The following is a 19268-nucleotide window of genomic DNA, read 5'->3' as shown; positions in this document are numbered from 1 at the left end:
CTCATTCTCAAACTGAAGCTGGAACATGCCAATCTGATACTCATTGCACCAGCTTGGCTGAGACAATGTTGGCTCTCCGACCTTCACAGTCTGTCCAATCTCTCAGATCTCCTCCCCTCATTCCTGACCTGCTGACACAACATCATAATCTGATACAGCATCCAGCACTGAGCTGTCTGCACCTAATGGCATGGATGCTGCATGAGGAGGAAGAACAATGTTTGCAAGCAGTGCAGCGGCAAGTCCTATTTAATGGTAAAAAACCTTCTGTTAGGTCTTCCTGTTTGGCTAAGTGGAAGTATTCTTTAGCTTAAGGAATTTGGCTGATGCTACTGTGTATTCAAGACATTTTGGATTACCTGTTACATCTCAAGTCCTCAACTCTCTGACTCAGCAAATTGAGGGTCCACTTAGCAATGATCTCAGCATTTCATCCTCCAGTCCAAAAGAAGTTGGTATTTTCCAGTTCCATGATGGTTGGATTTCTATAACACGTTGTCCACTTCTTTTTTCCTGTAAAAGAATTAACTTCCTCAATACTGTACTGGCTGCCCTCATGGGTCCTCCATTTGAGTCCTTAACCACTTGCTCTCTGTTTCTTCTTTGCCAAAAGACAGCTTTTCTTGTTGCTATAACTTCCATAAGGAGATTTAGTGAGCTGTGGGCCTTAATGGTGGAATCTCCATGTACTCAGTTTTTCAAAAGTAATGATGTCACAATTTTACCTTAACCAAACAATATACCTACCTGTATTTTTTCCTAAACCTCACTCAAATGCAGATGAACAGCATATTTATTCCTTGGATGTGAGACAATCATTGGCATTCTGTCTGTAAAGGACTTGCCACCTCGACTTTTTGTTTCTTATGCAGATCAGATGAAGGATCTGGTGATTTCCACACAATTTCTGATAGATTCCTTCCTGCACTATGATAGCATATGGGGTAGCTCAGACCACAACTCCCAGAAACTGGTAGCTCATTTAACAAGAGGCCATGCGACTTTGGTTGCATTTCTCTGGGTTTGTCTACACTGGCACTTCATCAGCAAAACTTTTGTCGTTCAGGGGTGTTAAAAAACCACACCGCTGAATGACACACGTTTTACTGACGAAAAGTGCCAGTGTGAACAGCGCTTTGTCGGCAGGGGAGCCGACAAAGCCACTGCCACTCGTGGGGGGTGGAAGTTTTTTGTCAGCAGGAGAGCTCTGCCCTGCTGACAAACGGCAGTTACACTTTTAACGACACAGCTGTAGAAGCACAGCTGTGTTGCTAAAAGCCTCGTAATGTAGCCATAGCTACATAGCTTAGTGATGTTTCTATATTGGACATTTGCAGGGATGCTGCCTGGTCTTCCATACAGACTTTTACCAAACATTATGCTATTATGCATTATTCTAGATCAGATGCAAACTTTGGAAGGGCAATTCTGCAGTTGTTATTTAAGCAGATTCTGAGACCCCATCTCCATCCATTACTGCTTGTGACTCACCTGAGTGGAATACACATCTGCAACAACTCAAAGAAAAAAGTTACCCTACGTGTACCTTTCGAGACATGGATGCAGACATGTATTCCACAACCCTCCATCCCCTCTGCATCGGAGTCTCAAGTCTTGGATTCCGGTGCAAAGGAACTTGAGGGAGGTTAGGGCAGCTCTGCCATCAGTCATATAGCCCTGGGTGGGGGTACAAGAGGGCACAAGCACTGCCAAAATCGGTACTTCTGAGCAAAGTTCTCTGGCTTTGCTGTGCTGGACACATGCACATCTGAGTTGAATACACGTCTGCACTCACATCTCAGAGAACAACAGTTACTAATACAGGTAGGTAACCTGGGGGACTGGGGTTAGTGGGAGGAGGAAATCTGTGTACAATCTTAACTACAGTCATGGAGAAGAAAAATGTAGACATTTTACAAAAATACAACCTCCAACAAGATTTGAACTCAGTACCTGTGATGTGTAAGGGAAGTAGTTTATCCACTAGTCTTTGTGTATAAACTGTGGGAAATCAGAGGTAGCACTTACACCACTTTGTTTAGGACTTTCATATTTGGCCATACTGTAATAAGTATTTATGAATAGAAAAAGAAAAATAAGCAATATATAATAAGGCAACCATGGAAAATGCATTTCCTACCATAATTCCAGCAGTTCTTAGGCTGATCCATGGAGATCTGTCTGGTCAGACTGTGCTCTTGATCATCTTTGTTTGCAGCTACAAATCACGTGAAAAGAAAGATAATACATTTAATTTTTACCTTAAGCTACTTTTCCATATAACCAGTTCCTGTTGTTGCCAGAAGAGTGTTATATGATCAATAATGGGGGACAGAGGGGTCGGTGTGGTCTGTAGAAATCTGAGGAGGGTGAATTTGTTCCAAGAGAGACAGTCTCTATCTAGTTAGGTGTGGTTCACTGTATAGAAAAAGCCTTAAAACTACTGCTATAGTATGTATCAGAAACTACATGCACGTTAAAATTTCATTAAATTTATCCTTGGTTTACTATTTTGCTTAGTTTGCATTAGGCTCTGCCTGCACCTAAGGAATGGCTAGCAGAGGAAGCCTCACTTCTACTACACAGTCACCCAGGGTAGCCCACGGGATGAGAAAGGGAGGAAGAACTGAGAACCAACAACCAGTTGTGGTTAGCTGATTCTTTGCCCCGCTACAGCTTGGAGACTATTCTAACCTCTGCTAGCTGGTGAGGGTTCCCTCTGGATCATATGTCAGGTGAAGTGGCCAGAGTGCAGCCCTCTCCAGACACTCCCCCTCTTAAGCCTGACATACCCACTGCTGGCTCATACTCCAGGAGAATCCCCAGCATGGGATTTGTGTGTGCTTCCCACTCCCACGTGTGCCAGGAGGAATAGGGTCAACAATCTGCTGCAAAGTATTAGTTATGGATAGAGCTGTATAAATAACTGATTTTTCTGGTTCACCATTGGGGCGGGGGCTGGGGGAGAGTGGAGTTGGTTGGGTCAAACCAAATTCAAAATGTCTGAATTTCAGTGAATCAAAAAAATTTCATTTAGAATATTTTTAATAAAAGCCAAGGAAATGAAGAGCTAGATTCACAGAACCACCAGAGGAAGTGGTGATGTCCCCTGCCCAATTCCCGGTATAGCCCAATGATTAGGGCACTCACCTGGGATATGGGAGACCCAGGTTTGAATCCTTACTCTGGAGCAGTGCCTGGAACTTGGGTATCCCTCATCTCAGGTAATTTCATTTTGATGCTGTCTTAATGGTTTGTTTTAACATTTGATTTTTTTTCCCGTTTAGGCTCAAACAATTCACCAAAATCTACACAAATTTGCTAAATGTTTGTCTACCAGAGTCCCAAATTTTTCAGTGTAAAAAAAAAAAAAAAAAAAGATTTTGCCTAAAAAATTGTATCTAACTCTAATTATCGGTCCTTTATGTCCAGCCCTCAGGTTCAGAAGGTTGGATACCACTGGTATAGATAGTAGGTTGCGGTGTTTTCTTGACTCTGTGTCAAGTTTTTGTGGCTTTGGAATTTATAGTAAAAGTAGAGGGACCTCTATAGAAAAACACAAGAGAGATTGTTGAAAAGCAGATTTTATGTCTGCAGTTGTAGTTTATTAACTTTTCTGTCTTTGTTTTCGGGGTTTTTTGTTTGTTTTTTTAATTCATTAATGTCTAGCTGGTGTTTGGAACTCGATAATGCAAAAATGGAAGCTGTAGATCCTAGAAAATTTTAAGTAAATTACTTATTGTCTAATTCAGGTGTGCATTGAGTTATAACCAAGGACGCTGGGAAACATTGATACAAAAAATGTGTGGCGTAGTATAATACTGTGTTGCTGTGATGTAGTTTAGATACTTTGCAGTCATAATCTGCTACATTAGTCCAGAGAGCCTCCCAGGGTATGGAGCCTGAATCATAGCTCACAGAAGTCAATGAATCTTTCCATTGGCTTTGGATCAGGCCCATAATGCCTTTTTTCACTTGTCCTAAATAAAGTAAAAATAGAGGCCTTCACACCAAAACTTAAGGCCTTGTCAACACTACCGAGGTAAGTCGACCTAAGTTATGCTACTCCAGCTACGTGAATAGCATTGAAGGCAGAGACAAGGTGCTTTTCAGGTCACTCATAGTTTTAGCTGCTGAGCATCTACTTTTTCTACATTTTAAGCAGTGGTGTAGTGATTAAAAAAAGAAGTGGGTAAACTAACCTAACCTAAACTCCATATATCCCAAATGAGAAGTGGGTGAACTCTGTTTACCTGCATTTACCCTTGACTTTACTAGTGATTTTTAACTCAGTACATCACGGTGTATAGATGCTAAAGTAACATTGTTGATAAATCATAGTTGCAAGAGTTTTTGCAAAATCAGATCTGAGATACAAAGTAATACATAGATTTTTAGATGAAATTCTAAAAGAATTTACCCACTAATTTTGTGTCTTAACAGGTTGCTTGCAAGCATTCAGTACATTAGAAACAATTTAATAATCACTTCTCCAAGATGAGTTTTCACAATTGTATGCTAATAAAGAAGGCAAAATTACCGGTTATTGACATTTTTTTTCCCCATTATCCCTGGCTACTGCGTGGATTTTTGGGTTATTTTTATATTGGATCTGGCCAAAATTCAAATAAAAGTAAATGTTTATTGTGTTTATAAAGATGTGTGTTTCATTTTAATCTACTTTAACCATGAAAGATCCTGAAATATTGGGAAATAGCTTACCGTTGTAATTAGTTTCAGGAGTCAGTTTGGTTGTATTATTATATGGGCATGTACACAGCCTTTGGCTATTTGTTTTTGTTCTGTTTACTTTGTTGTCAAGCTTCATTAGTACTTTTTTTGGCACATAAACTAGGTCAGCTTGAGGTCAAGCATAGCTAAGAACCTTGTGATTTGAACAAGCTGATATAAGGTACTGGACCGTGTGAAGCTCCCCTTCTCCAGTTTTTAAAATCACATAGTTCTGAAAGTTTTCAAAAAAGAGAAATTGGATCTAAATATTCTGAATGTTAAAGTTAGAGCTTCAAGATAGAATACCAAATTTGAGAAAAGATTGATTTAAGGTATTATCTATAAACCGTCAATGTGTTATATGGTATTAAAAACAGAATTGTTTAGTGGAAAAACTCTCTTCAGCAGGAAATTAGAGCAAGGTGTAAATGCACTCATTTTTAATTGAGAACTGTTGTGCCTTGAGATGCGTACAGAGGAAAATCTTTTTTTTCTTAGTATGACATACATGCAGGCAGTGATATATACATGAGGAGTATAGTAAGAAAAAGCTGAAAATACAATTTTGGATTTCATTTTTGAAAATTAAGACTAGTATGTAAAATGATCATGACACAGACCTGACATATTGCTGGTCCTGGACCCACTAATATGTCAAAAGTGAACATGCTGAAGCATGAATCTGTCTGCTTCTTTAAATGCGTTACAGGAGGGAGCATATTACACCAGTACTCTAAAGAATTCACAGGTTTCTTAATCTTTTCAGGGTGCAGTTGAAGTTGTTGCTACTGATATAGAAATTTTTTGGTTTCGGTTCTAATGAACTTCTATTCAAGCAAAAAAGTTTCATTCTGTTCCTTGTAGAGAAGGAGGATAAAAATATTTTCCTGACCACCAAAAGGGTAGAGAAAACCCCATAGGCCAGGGTTGGGCAAACTTTTTGGCCTGAGTGCCACATCTGGGTATGGAAATTTTATGGTGGGCCATGAACGCTCACGAAATTGGTGATTGGGGTGCAGGAAGGGGCAAGGGCTCCAGCTGAGGGTGCAGGCTCTGGGGTGGGGCTGGGATTGGGGGGGTTGGAGGTGCAGGAGGTTGCTCCAGGCTGGGACCGAGGGGTTCGGAGGGCCTGAGGGGGATCAGGGCTGGGGTAGGGGGTGGGGTGCAGAAGATGGTCAGGGGTGCAGGCTCACCTGCAGGCAGCGCTTACCTCAAGCAGCTCCCGGAAGCAACAGCATGTCCCCCTCTGGCTCCCACGCGGAGGTGCGGCCAGGTGGCTCTGAGCCGCTGCCCTGTCCTCAGGAGCCTCCCCTGCAGCTCCAATTGGCCGCAGTTCCCAGCCAATGGGAGCTGCGTGCAGAGCCTCCTGGATGCCCCTACACGTAGGAGTCAGAGGGGTGACATGCCACTGCTTCCGGGAGCCACAGCAAGCCCCCAACCCCGCTCCCCGGCTGGAGTGCCGGAGTGGGGCAAGCCCCCGACCCTGCTCCCCGGCAGGAGCTTGAGGGCTGTATTAAAACGTCTGACGGGCCGGATGAAGCCCCGGGCCATCGTTCACCCACTCCTGCCATAGGCCATACATGGTAGTAAGCAATCTGATCCAAACAGGCTCCCAAGGGCACTAACTTCTGAACAGATTTGGCAGTTATTCTTCAAGGGTCCCTCTGCATTCCCACTAATGGGATTCAATGCCTTTGCATTGAACTGAAGAACTTATAGAAAAACAGTGCCCCACTGTGGGGGTGCAGTAGTGTTGTCACCCTGGTCTACAGTACGAGTTTAGGTCGAATTTAGCAGCGTTAGATCGATTTAACCCTGCACCCGTCCACACGATGAAGCCATTTTTGTCGACTTAAAGGGCTCTTAAAATCGATTTCTGTACTCCTCCCCAACAAGGGGAGTAGCACTAAAATCAACATGGCCAGGTCGAATTTGGGGGTAGCGTGGATGCAATTCGACGGTATTGGCCTCCAGGTGCTATCCCAGAGTGCTCCATTGTGACCGCTTGGACAGCACTCTCAACTCAGATGCATTGGCCAGGTAGACAGGAAAAGCCCTGTGAACTTTTGTATTTCATTTCCTGTTTGGCCAACGTGGCAAGCTGATCAGCACAGGTGATCATGCAGAGTTTATCAGCACAGGTGACCACGGAATCTCAGAATCACAAAAGAGATACAGCATGGACCGAACGGGAGGTATTGGATCTGACTGCCATATGGGGAGATGAATCCATGCTATCAGAACTCCGTTCTAAAAGACGAAATGCCAAACTATTTGAAAAAATCTCCAAGGGCATGAAGGACAGTGGCTACAACAGGGACCCACAGCAGTGCCGCATGAAACTTAAGGAGCTCAGGCAAGCCTACCAAAAAAATAGAGGCAAACAGCCACTCCGGGTCAGACCCCAAGACATGCCGCTTCTACGATGAGCTGCATGCAAATCTACGGGGTGCCCCTACAACTACCCCACCCCTGTACATGGACTCCTGCAAGGGAGTCTCACGCAACAGGGATGAGGATTTTGGGGACGAGGAAGATAGCGCACAGCAGGCAAGCGGAGAAACCGTTCTCCCCGACAGCCAGGAACTGTTTATCACCCTGGAGACAATACCCTCCCAACCCTGGCTCCCGGACCTTGGAGGAGGAGAAGGCACCTCTGGTGAGTATACCTTTATAAATATAATACCTGGTTTAAAAGCAAGCGGGTTTAATGATTAATTTGCCCTGAAGACTTGTTAAGACTTTTCCAGTAGCTGTACTGGCCGCGAATGCATCCCCAGTCTTCAGGGCAAATTAATCATTAAACCCGCTTGCTTTTAAACCAGGTATTATATTTACAAAGGTACACTCACCAGCGGTCCCTTCTCCTCCTCCAAGGTCCGGGAGCCCGGGTTGGGAGGGTATTGTCTCCAGCGTGATAAACAGTTCCTGGCTGACGGGGAGAACGGTTTCTCCACTTGCCTGCTGTACGCTATCTTCAACCTCCTCCTCCTTCTCCTCCTCATCTTCATTGTCCCCAAAATCCTCATCCCTGTTGCGTGTGACTCCCTTGCAGGAGTCCATGTACAGGGGTGGGGTAGTTGTAGGGGCACCCCCTAGAATTGCATGCAGCTCATCGTAGAAGTGGCATGTCTCAGGGTCTGACCCGGAGCGGCCGTTTGCCTCTTTGTTTTTTTGGAGGCTTGCCTGAGCTCCTTAAGTTTCACGCGGCACTGCTGTGGGTCCCTGTTGTAGCCTCTGTCCTTCATGCCCTTGGAGATTTTTTTTCAAATATTTTGGCATTTCGTCTTTTGGAACGGACTTCTGATAGCATGGATTCGTCTCTCCATACGGCAGTCAGATCCAGTACCTCCCGTTCGGTCCATGCTGTATCTCTTTTGTGATTCTGAGATTCCGTGGTCACCTGTGCTGATGAACTCTGCATGATCACCTGTGCTGATCAGCTTGCCACGCTGGCCAAACAGGAAATGAAATACAAAAGTTCACAGGGCTTTTCCTGTCTTCCTGGCCAAAGTATCTGAGTCAAGTGCTGTCCAGAGCAGTCACAATGGAGCACTCTGGGATAGCTCCCGGAGGCCAATACCATCGAATTGCGTCCATCCTACCCCCAAATTCGATCTGGCCGTGTCGATTTTAGCGCTAATCCCCTCGTCAGGGAGGAGTACAGAAATCAATTTTAAGAGCCCTTTAAGTCAACAAAAATGGCTTCATCGTGTGGACAGGTGCAGGGTTAAATCAATCTAACGCTGCTAAATTCGACCTAAACTCGTAGTGTAGACCTGGGCTAAGATGATGTCATCACCCACATCTGTGTAAGGAAGTTTGACCCACCTCAGTTTCTTTGTCACTGCTGCAGAGAGCTAATGAAACTACTTGTACTGTCCTTAAGACTAGTTAGATATTCCATAATCTGCGATATCCAGGAGAAATGCAGGATCCCTTCAGAACTGTCTGTGAAAGTTCTGCTGGTCTGATTTGGAGAGCCCAGTCAGCTTTCTTTGCCAAAGACACCATCCATACGGAAAGATATGCAGAGCTCTTTTCAGTTACTTATGTAGCCCTACATTCAGGTGTCCATGAAGACTCTTTAACATCATTCAACATCCCCTCTATTCGACATTGGTGAGGCCTCATCTGGAGTACTGTGTCCAGTTTTGGGCCCCACACTACAAGGAGGATGTGGATAAATTGGAGAGAGTCCAGCGAAGGGCAACAAAAATGATTAGGGGTCTGGAACACATGACTTATGAGGAGAGGCTGAGGGAACTGGGATTGTTTAGTCTGCAGAAGAGAAGAATGAGGGGGGATTTGATAGCTGCTTTCAACTACCTGAGAGGTGGTTCCAAAGAGGATGGTTCTAGACTATTCTCAGTGGTAGAAGATGACAGGACAAGGAGTAATGGTCTCAAGTTGCAGTGGGGGAGGTTTAGGTTGGATATTAGGAAAAACTTTTTCACTAGGAGGGTGGTGAAACACTGGAATGCGTTACCTAGGGAGGTGGTAGAATCTCCTTCCTTAGAAGTTTTTAAGGTCAGGCTTGACAAAGCCCTGGCTGGGATGATTTAATTGGGGATTGGTCCTGCTTTGAGCAGGGGGTTGGACTAGATGACCTCCTGAGGTCCCTTCCAACCCTGATATTCTATGATTCTATGATTCCTTTCATAAAGTGTCTCAAAAAGATTAAGAATGAACTAGAGCCGAGAACTTTTCAGATTTTTCATAGTGAGATCTCTTAATAGAGAGAGAATCCCATGGACTGCCTCCCTCCCATTTGCAATGACATAACCCTCCCTGTGGCAGCTGTAGCCGCAAAAGTATTTAATGTATTTTAAACTGTCTTTTAATGCAGTTTAGCAGGTGAAAATGAGATGCCAGTAATGTGACCAGTCACCTGTCTGTGGAGCACAATTTGAGAAGCTCTGAACAAAAGTATTGTAAGACAATACATAGGAAATTAAGTAGAAATTTAAATATGCTGTCAGTACAAGAAGGTTCTACCTCCTGAGCTTGTTTTCAGATTATGGCCTCTAATATTGTCACCTCGTACTCTCTCTCCATTCTATTAGTGACTCGGAAGAGAGGTAAGCAAGAATGTCTTCAAGCCCAGGCAGTTGCCATCCTCAAATTGGGTATACAGCCCTCATGCAGATTTTCTAAGAGTTCTTAAGACTATCTGTTTTGTCCATGAATAAAATGTATTAGTGTACTAGTAACACTGTCAGCAGATATTTGTGGATATTGTCAAGGAAGGCTTCTTTCAGAGATGATAAAATTCTAATGCTTTTATCAGATTATAGTCTCATAAGTAAGGCTGCAAGTTTGTCATGGAGGTCACAGAAATCATGTATTCCGTGACTTTCTGGGACCTCTGTGACTTCTGTAGCTGCCATGTGGCTGGCCCAGAGGCTGCCTGAGCTCAGGTAGCCCCTGGGACAGCTGCACCGGCCTCTGCAAGTGCAGGAGGGGGTGAGCGCTTTGGGCGGCGCTTACCTCGGAGGGGGCGCCCCAGAAGTGGCAACATTCCTCGGCTCCTAGGTGGTGGCACCTCCGCCTGCAGGCAGCGCCCTCGCAGCTCCCATTGGCCATGGTGCCAGCGCTTGGGGTGGAGGCAGTGCACAGAGCTGCCTGGCCACACCTCCATCCGAGAGCTGAGGGAGGGGGATGTTGTCGCTTCTGAGGAGGCTTGGAGCCAGTTAGGAAGCCTGCCAGCCCCGCCAACCACTCCCCAGCACCAGCAGGGGTCCCGGGCCATGCGCCGCTGCCTCCCCCCCCCGGCACCTGTCATGATCATGGGCTGTGAATTTTCGTTTACTGTCCATGACCTGTCCATGACTTTCATTAAAAATACCCGTGACTGAAACGTAGCCTTACTCATAAGTGATGGGAACACCTTTCCTTTCAACTCTGTCTCCACCTGACCAGGTTTTATAGCCATATGAAAGGGTCAGCTGGCTTGCAGTTAGTCAATTGGAGGGGCAGCTGCCTCAGTAGCACCCAAGGCAGGTCTCATTCTGGCTTTTTCCTCTTCTTTCCCAGTTGCTTTCTGGGAACTGAGCAGCCAAGGGTTTCCCTCTGAAGGCCCTGTGGCTGTTTCCCAGTTCCTGACCCTTATTGAAGAGTAGTTATAGCCATGTCGGTCCCAGGATATTAGAAAGACAAGGTGAGTGAGGTAATATCTTTTATTGGACCAACTTCTGTTGGTGAAAGAGACAAGCTTTTGAGCCACACAGAGCTCTTCTTCAGGTCTGAGAGAGAAATCTTTCCTGAACCCTCACATTTGGCTTTCAAACAACCTCCCAACCTCTGCAAATTCATCATCAGACACAAGGCCCCCACAGACCAGGACATATCAACTCAAAGCTGCACCAGACCCTGCTAGAACAATAGATACAAACCTGCAGACATAGCTCCACTCCTACAATGATCAACACACCTTTCAAGATCCATGCATCCTACACATGCATAACACAATACGTGGTATACCTCATACCATGCCCTAAATGCCCCAATAACAATTATGTGGGTGAAACCAGACAATCACTGTGCTCTCAAATGAACTCACACAGGAAAATGATAAAAGACAAAAACACCCTATCACCTGTGGGTGAACACTTCACAAAGTTTCAGAGTAGCAGCCGTGTTAGTCTGTATTTGCAAAAAGAAAAGGAGTACTTGAGGCACCTTAGAGACTAACAAATTTATTTGAGCATAAGCTTTTGAGAGCCACAGCTCACTTCATTGGATGCATTCAGTGGAAAATACAGTGGGGAGATTTATATACATAGCGAACATGAAACAATGGGTGTTACCATACACACTGTAACGAGAGTGATCACTTAAGGTGAGCTATTACCAGCAGGAGAGCGGGGGTGGGGAAACCTTTTGTAGTGATAATCAAGGTGGGCCATTTCCAACAGTTGCCAAGAGAACGTCTGAGGAACGGTGGGGAGGGGGGGGAATAAACAAGGGGAAATACCTACAAGATCTCTATCAAGCATTCTTACAACTACAATACCCACCTGCTGATTGACAGAGCCAGAAGAGTACCCAGAAGTCACCTACTACAGGACAGGCCCAACAAAGAAAATAACAGAACGCCACTAGCCATCACCTTCAGCCCCAAACTAAAACCTCTCCAACGCATCATCAAAGATCTACAACCTATCCTGAAGGATGACCCATCACTCTCGCAGATCTTGGGAGACAGGCTAGTTCTTGCCTACAGACAGCCCCCCAACCTGAAGCAAATACTCACCAGCAACCACACAACAGAACCACTAACCCAGGAACCTATCCTTGCAACAAAGCCCGTTGCCAACTGTGTCCACATATCTATTCAGGGGACACCATCATAGGGCCTAATCACATCAGCCACACTATCAGAGGCTCGTTCACCTGCACATCTACCAATGTGATATATGCCATCATGCGCCAGCAATGCCCCTCTGCCATGTACATTGGTCAAACTGGACAGTCTCTACGTAAAAGAATAAATGGACACAAATCAGACATCAAGAGTTATAACATTCAAAAACCAGTCAGAGAACACTTCAATCTCTTTGGTCACTTGATTACAGACCTAAAAGTTGCAATTCTTCAACAAAAAAAACTTCAAAAACAAACTGCTGAATTGGAATTAATTTGCAAACTGGATACAATTAACTTAGGCCTGAATAGAGACTGGGAGTGGATGGGTCATTACACAAAGTAAAACTATTTCCCCTTGTTTATTCTCCACCACCACCCCCCACTGTTCCTCAGACGTTCTTGTCAACTGCTGGAAATGGCCCACCTTGATTATCACTACAAAAGGTTGTTCCCCCCCTCCCCGCTCTCCTGCTGGTAATAGCTCACCTTAAGTGATCACTCTTGTTACAGTGTGTATGGTAACACCCATTGTTTCATGTTCTCTATGTATATAAATCTCCCCACTCTATTTTCCACTGAATTCATCCGATGAAGTGAGCTGTAGCCCACGAAAGCTTATGCTCTAATAAATTTGTTAGTCTCTAAGGTGCCACAAGTACTCCTTTTCTTTTTGCGAATACAGACTAACACGGCTGCTACTCTGAAACCCATTAGTTTTAAAAACTTTTATAAAGTTTGTGACAAACACTTTATATGATACATTATCATATATGGAAAATGTTTTTGAATTTCATTATATTGTGTGATGGGCAGCAATGCAAAACATTCATATGACAATTTTCTCCGTGTTTTAAGTCTTTTGAAATAAAAGTTTGACATGTACAGATTTTTGATCTGCTGCTTCTCTTTTGTGGATGTAAAAAAATTTCTCTTGGTTTTATTGGCAGTATCAAAAACTATGTTTAATATTTACACAAGAATTCTTATTGTAGTAACTGATTCAATGTTCCAGACTTAAGGGAAATGGTAACTGGTAGCAAATTTAGGCAATTAAATGACCATTACTACATCCTTTTAGTTCTGAAACTTTCCTCAATCTATTTTGCCCCTCTCAACTTTTTTTTTTTTTTGGAGGGCGGGGGCAGTAGAGAAAAAGTGTTGACTACTTATGCCTAGGCTTCTTTCAATCCATGCCTTGATTGCTATGAGATGAGGCTCTGTCAATCAAAATAAAATTGTAAAAGGTGAGGCTAAATTAAAAGTAACATTTTAATATACTGGTTACCATTAAAATTTAAACATTTACCACCAGATGCTGCATATTTACTAAATTATTTCCTATTTTAAGTATAGGAAAAAACTGTAGTATCTCTGAATGTGTGGTAACTATTGGCAAATAAATATTTTTAAGATGACCACTGAAGCTATGTTGGTCCTTTGAGGAAAAAGTAAACAAGGTAAACTTATACTCATCTTTTGGGACAAAAATATTATTTATTGAAAAGTAAAATTAGAAAAGCTAAATAACTTCTTAAAATCAGCCTCTGATTTCTTGGTAACCCAGGATCCATGTATTGAAATTAAACATTAGAGAGGTGCTGTTAAATATTTTTCTCTACTTTTGCATTTTATTCCACATTATTAGCCTCTTGGAAACTTTAAAGTAACAGGGCTTTTTCCATTTGATTTGTCTATGTTCACTTGGCAAATCTTGCATCTACTGTTCCATTTCCATGGTAAATAATGCAATACAAGAAGCTCCTTCTTAAGTTAACTGCTGAAAACAAAACTATCTCTAGGGTTAGAAAGATTCATATTTTCAAGTGCAGGCATGAGGATGCTTGGCGCACACATGCACAATCTGTCAACAGTTTCGATACTCCTTATTTAGATCTGGGAATTGGACAATTTTGACTGTGTATGTATTCGTAGGTAGGTCTAAAGTTCCTTATTATAGTCAAGATATTCACATCTGAAATGAAATTATGTATCTTGCAGGAATATTTCGTAGTGATGCTTTTATTCTCCTTTGTTAGAGAACCAGGTGACAGACAACTTAAAATAAATGTGGGTAGTACATGGAATGATCTCTAACCAGAAATGCTGCAGCACTCTCAAATGAAATATACGTGGTTCTGCACAGAAAGTTGAACAAATTAAAGCGAATTCACTAAAAGACCCCAGAAAGATGACTAAGACATGTCTACAATAGACACATTTGTACATTCTAAGAACTATATGGTCCCCAAAGCCCACTTGTAAAGTACAGTGTATCCATACACAAGTGCTTCAGTTTATGTGCATCCCAGATACTGTTTGAAGTAGAGTTAATTTCTACACATCTAAATAAGTTTAGTCTAAACTCTTTCAGCCTGTACTGGTTCAGATATAGTTTTAGTATGAAAATGGTTCAGATAGTCATCCTACTGCTGACCCATAAGGCAGCTGCAGCCTTTTGAAATTTCTCAGAATCCAGTGCTTCTAGGAAGTTTGCTCTGAACTGTGGGAAAAGTATAAAGAGGGTGCTGCAACTGAAATTGTTTCCAACAGCTCTAATGTGGACAATGGGGCAAATCTGCAGTGGTGCAGAGAACAAGCAAGCATTGCTGCTATGGTTATAATGATCATCTCACTAGTTCAGTCAGGATTGGTTCAGTTTTCTGATATAAACATGGCAGAGGTAGCTACTGGAGAATAAGAGAGCCCAAAAGAAAACCCAGAAAATCCTATAAATGACTGGGGGTAGGATATAGTGGTCATACCATGAAAACATTGATAAACAAGATGTAAATAACTAGTAAGAGCCACCAAACAATCAATTTAAATTGAAGAAATTCTATGAATGACATTGAAAACTACTGAAATACATAATACAATATAAACACTATACCAATATTAAACCATACAAAGAAATACTGTCTTGCTGTCCAGACCCTCCCTTTGACAATTTCCCCAGATTGAATTTTTTTCAAAAATGACTTTTACAGCAGTGAGTTTTCAGCTGCTCTGCATTATCCTTTCTCATGCTTTTTGCCAAGAAAGTAGCAAGTATTCTTAGAGGCCCTATGTCAGATTTCCTGGCCTGACTTCTTGCTGCTTTGCACGCTTAACTGACAGACTTCACTAACAGCCTTTAAATGGGTTATGAAAGAATTCTGGAGTCTGTTTTTCTTGTTTCTGGATTTTTCTTAAAAATAAATTTTATTGGAAGATTCTAGTCCACTAATTCTCCATCCTTCTCTCCTCCCACCCCCCAACTGTTTCTCACCCCCTGCCCTTTTAAATAGAAAGGGGAGGGGGAGGGAAAATAGAAAAATTGATTTAGAAAATAACTTTTTTCCCTATGGTTGTCTGTAACAGACCATTACATTCACTTCCTTTTGTGCCATCACAAAATTTCCTGTATATGTCTTGGATCAATAGTTTAAAAGATTCAGGATGAGGAAAAAATGTCTAAGTCCTGCCTCAAAATTTTTGGAGCAAGCTTTTAATGCCTGTTTAGTCAAAGTCATATATAAACTACTTTCTTGTTTCATGCTCTTTTCTTCGCGAGTGTCTGTATTTCAGCAAACGTATAACCAATCAACTTGTTAAAAGAAACAATTTAGCATCCTAATCCTAGACTACTGTTCTTTTTTGATAAGGGATTTATAAGAGGGCAGATTTCTACATTTTGGAGATCTCCCTGTCTTGCAGTTTTCTACAATGCCTATCAGTATAATGTCTAAACACTTCACACACAAATTAAATCTGCATGTTGGGGTCACTAGTGGACTTAAAGGAACTTTCTGCTCTTCTCCCCTCCTTGGATTAGGAGGCTCTCTTTGAGTATAATTTTACAAAGTTAAAACTGTATGGCTAAAATTTTTAAAAATAGATGCTTAAAGTGTTCTTTTTAGTCCATATTTAAATGCCTGCATAAGTATCCTGATTTTCGAAAGTGATGAAAACCCATCAATTTCACCTTAAATCATTGGGAACTGCTAGGTGGTCAGTATTTTTGAAAATCAGAAAACTTTTATGTTGGTACCTAAATAGGGATGCAGGAGCCTGATGTGCGCTTCCCATTTTTAAAAATCTTATTCATATATTTTAAAACTAATGAGGGTAAAATCTTTTGTTAAAGTAATGATACAGGATTGCTACCTATGGAAAAAGAAATTACATCATGCACCAGATTTTGACCAGTCTGTGTACTAATTGGAGTGTGAGATCCTGCAAACTCAAAGCCTGCAATAATGTAGCTGAAATAATAGAAGTAGAAATTGGGAAGAGATTTGAAAACTATGGGGCTAGGAGAATAAGTGCTTTAGACTTAAAACTGCAGGCAAATAAAATCAATCTGTATACAGTGCATTTTGTTAAAGTTACACAGATAACTCCAGACCCATTAGCACTTATTTGAAATGTGAAATCTGAACTGTGAGAGAATTTCTGAGCCATGGATCGTAACTTGAAATAATTGCCTAATAATAATGGGTAACTGTCACTTTCACAAACTGTCATACTGTAATTTTAATCTGGCCACAGTGTCAAACAAGTCTAAATTCCTAAGTACAACAGTTTCAAGTAAAAATACATTATTGTGATTGTACATTTCAGAGGGATAGAAGAGGTTATCAGTGCCATAAATTTTCTTTTTTTTTCTTTTTAGAACATTCCTGACGTAGATGATGAAGGATACAGTATTAAACCAGAAGCAAGCCAGAATATCCTTTTATCTATTGCAAATATGTTGGGGTGGGATTGTCATGGGAGGTCTGGGGGCAGGGCTTGGCAGAGGGGTCTTGGTGCAGGGAGGGCTCCAGATGCAGGGGATGAGGCTTGGGTGGGGTGGATGTTCTGGGTGCAGGGGGATGGGGCTTGGTGGGGGGGGTCTGCTTATGAGGGGAGTCCGGATGCAGGGGTTTGGGCGGACGGGAGAGCAGCTCCCTGTACAGTGACCCCTCCTACCGCAGCTGAGGAGTGATGGGGACAGGAAGAGGGGGGATAGAGCTTCCTGCAGCCAGGCGAGGTTCCTGAGGGTGGGTCTGACTCAGCCCCGGACTAGCAGCTGAGCCCAGCACAGAGTAGGAGCCACAGCCCCCCACAGTGATTTACTTCACTAGCTGCGCCGGGCACCCAAAGCGATGTACCCACACTGCTGGTGAGGGGTGCATAACTGCTCTTGCGGCTTCCCTTTGCTTCCCTGTCAGAAGACATTTTTCTATGGGGAAGCAAAGAAATCTACAGGTGACATGAATTCTGCCCGCATGCAGAGGTGAAGAATTCCCCCAAGAGTAAGGACCGCTCAGGGTAGTTAAGCGCTATAACGTATTACCTAAGGAGTTTGTGGAATCACAGTCATTGAAGGTTTTTAAGAACAGGTTAGATAAACACCTGTCAGGAATGATTTAGTTGTTATGTAGTCCTGCCTTGAGTGCAGTTGATTTTCTCAACTTTTCATGGCAAGTTGGATCTGGACGTTTTAGGTTTTTCAAATTCTGTACACTGCATAAGAGACTCTGATTGCCCAGGGTGAGTAAGTAACTTTTATTTCCCAAGCTTCAGTGATATTTCTTGTGATGCTAGATTATCTGCAGACTGTTCCTGAAATACTATTCTAGCCATTAATTGGAAGATATTCTTTCTTTCACTGGTCTCTACTTTGATGTTTCTATTACCATCTCCTTCATGAATGAGATTTCCACTAGTACGAAGTGGTACTATTCCATTTGGAATGAACACCTCCCTGGAGTCTTTCTACTTCAGTTTTTGGAGCACTAATGATGAATTGCCTCAGCTCATCAGAATGGATGCAGAATCATGAAGATGTAGTATGTCAGTTTCATTACAAGATCCAAACTCATGATGTAGTTGTGCAGTAAGGTTTACATGTGGTAGTATGATAAATTTGGAACTGTTAAATAGTATGCACTCCACAACTGAGTAGCACTTTCTTTTAATGTCTTCTAAAAGATGATACTCTTTGCAGGCTGAATTATATACTTCTTTATCCATCAACCAAAAGACAAACTCCTGCATCAGATGGGGCACAAAAGTAGCTGACATCTGTAAACAACAATCATCTAGCTTTGGCTAATATTCTGAGGCTTTCATTTTGGCTATTTCAGATCAAAGGATTGAAGTGGCATTATACAAAGCCAGTTGTTCATTTGAAAGCTGTTCATTAAGCTCACTCACCAGAAGAACATCCACAAAACATTTGGATGACTTAAGTTCCTGGCTTCAGATTGGTTGCAGCTTGGATAGAATCAGTTAATGTTATTGTGCTGCATAGACCGAAGATAGATGTGCCTTGCCCATGCTCTGCATGGAATGCAATGACAGAACCATGGTGATCTTCTAATTTTGCCTGTAATTTGCTACTGGAATGGCTTGCAGTTTCTAGATCTGAGAGAAGTAGGCTTTATATTTTTATAGCTGGTTGAACAAGAGAAGAGCCTTCTTGTTGTACATAAGATCATTCTCTCGCTCCAATCAGCTGATAAGATGCAGTGTCATAAAGTGACTGTATTGTTGACCTATAACTAGGTGGTTTTGCGTTAAGATTTGTTGTACTGAAGCAGAAAGAAAGGCATGTTAACTGACAAAGTGCAGTATTAGCAGTCAAGCCTTCCACAGATATTTTGCGCATCTTGTCATCATCTCCTCTTTGAAGTGCTTGCCTCCCTTAGGTTGGTTATCTCATATGTTTCTGTTTTTATTAAGTTTCTTGTCTTTCTTGTGTGTTTTCCCTCAAGCAAACAATGCAACAGGACTAATTGCTGGAGGATGTGCTTGCTCTCGTGGCTATAGAAGCAGGTTAATGTGATGCTTTCTGATCACTTTCAGAGTCTGTTTTCTTTCCTGGGTTTAGTACAACTTTGCGGTATCCAATTCAACTTGTTTGTGTATTTTTGAAAGGAACCTCTGTGATAGAGTATTGGTGGCCCATCATCTAAACTAGAAAACTCATCCAGTAGCTGTAAATATAGTTCATCTCTCCTAACTTCTGCTGCCAGGATCACAGAATTCTGTCCAGTACTGGTGGCTTTCGACAGTTTTTCATTCTTTTGACTTTCTTGACAATTAATACATTTCTTGTTTGTGGAGAGTCTTTTTCTCTTTGTCCTCCATGCCATTTTATACTGTCACTTCCCTGTAGAGGTAAAATTCCAAAAGTATAT

General features: G+C 42.3%; 1 protein-coding gene and 1 long non-coding RNA gene across 3 annotated transcripts in view; one reads left to right on the top strand and one right to left on the bottom strand.

Moving 5' to 3' along the window:
* Positions 1-19268, top strand: part of FCHO2 (FCH and mu domain containing endocytic adaptor 2) — a 242751-nt gene that overhangs the window by 163835 nt on the left and 59648 nt on the right. For both annotated transcript variants that reach the window (XM_074952749.1, XM_074952748.1), the window contains exon 12: positions 16754-16813. In XM_074952749.1, coding sequence (XP_074808850.1) covers positions 16754-16813 — 60 coding nt within the window. The remainder of the gene's footprint in view (positions 1-16753; positions 16814-19268) is intronic.
* LOC141987424 (uncharacterized) lies at positions 424-18112 on the bottom strand. The gene is made up of 3 exons (XR_012639526.1): positions 17420-18112; positions 2141-2218; positions 424-513 (listed from the first exon to the last, which is right to left on the bottom strand). It is a non-coding gene; the product is annotated as an uncharacterized LOC141987424 (long non-coding RNA).

The sequence above is a fragment of the Natator depressus genome, chromosome 5 (assembly GCF_965152275.1).
Source record: "Natator depressus isolate rNatDep1 chromosome 5, rNatDep2.hap1, whole genome shotgun sequence".
Taxonomy (NCBI): domain Eukaryota; kingdom Metazoa; phylum Chordata; order Testudines; family Cheloniidae; genus Natator; species Natator depressus.
This window is presented reverse-complemented; position numbering and strand designations above follow the sequence as displayed.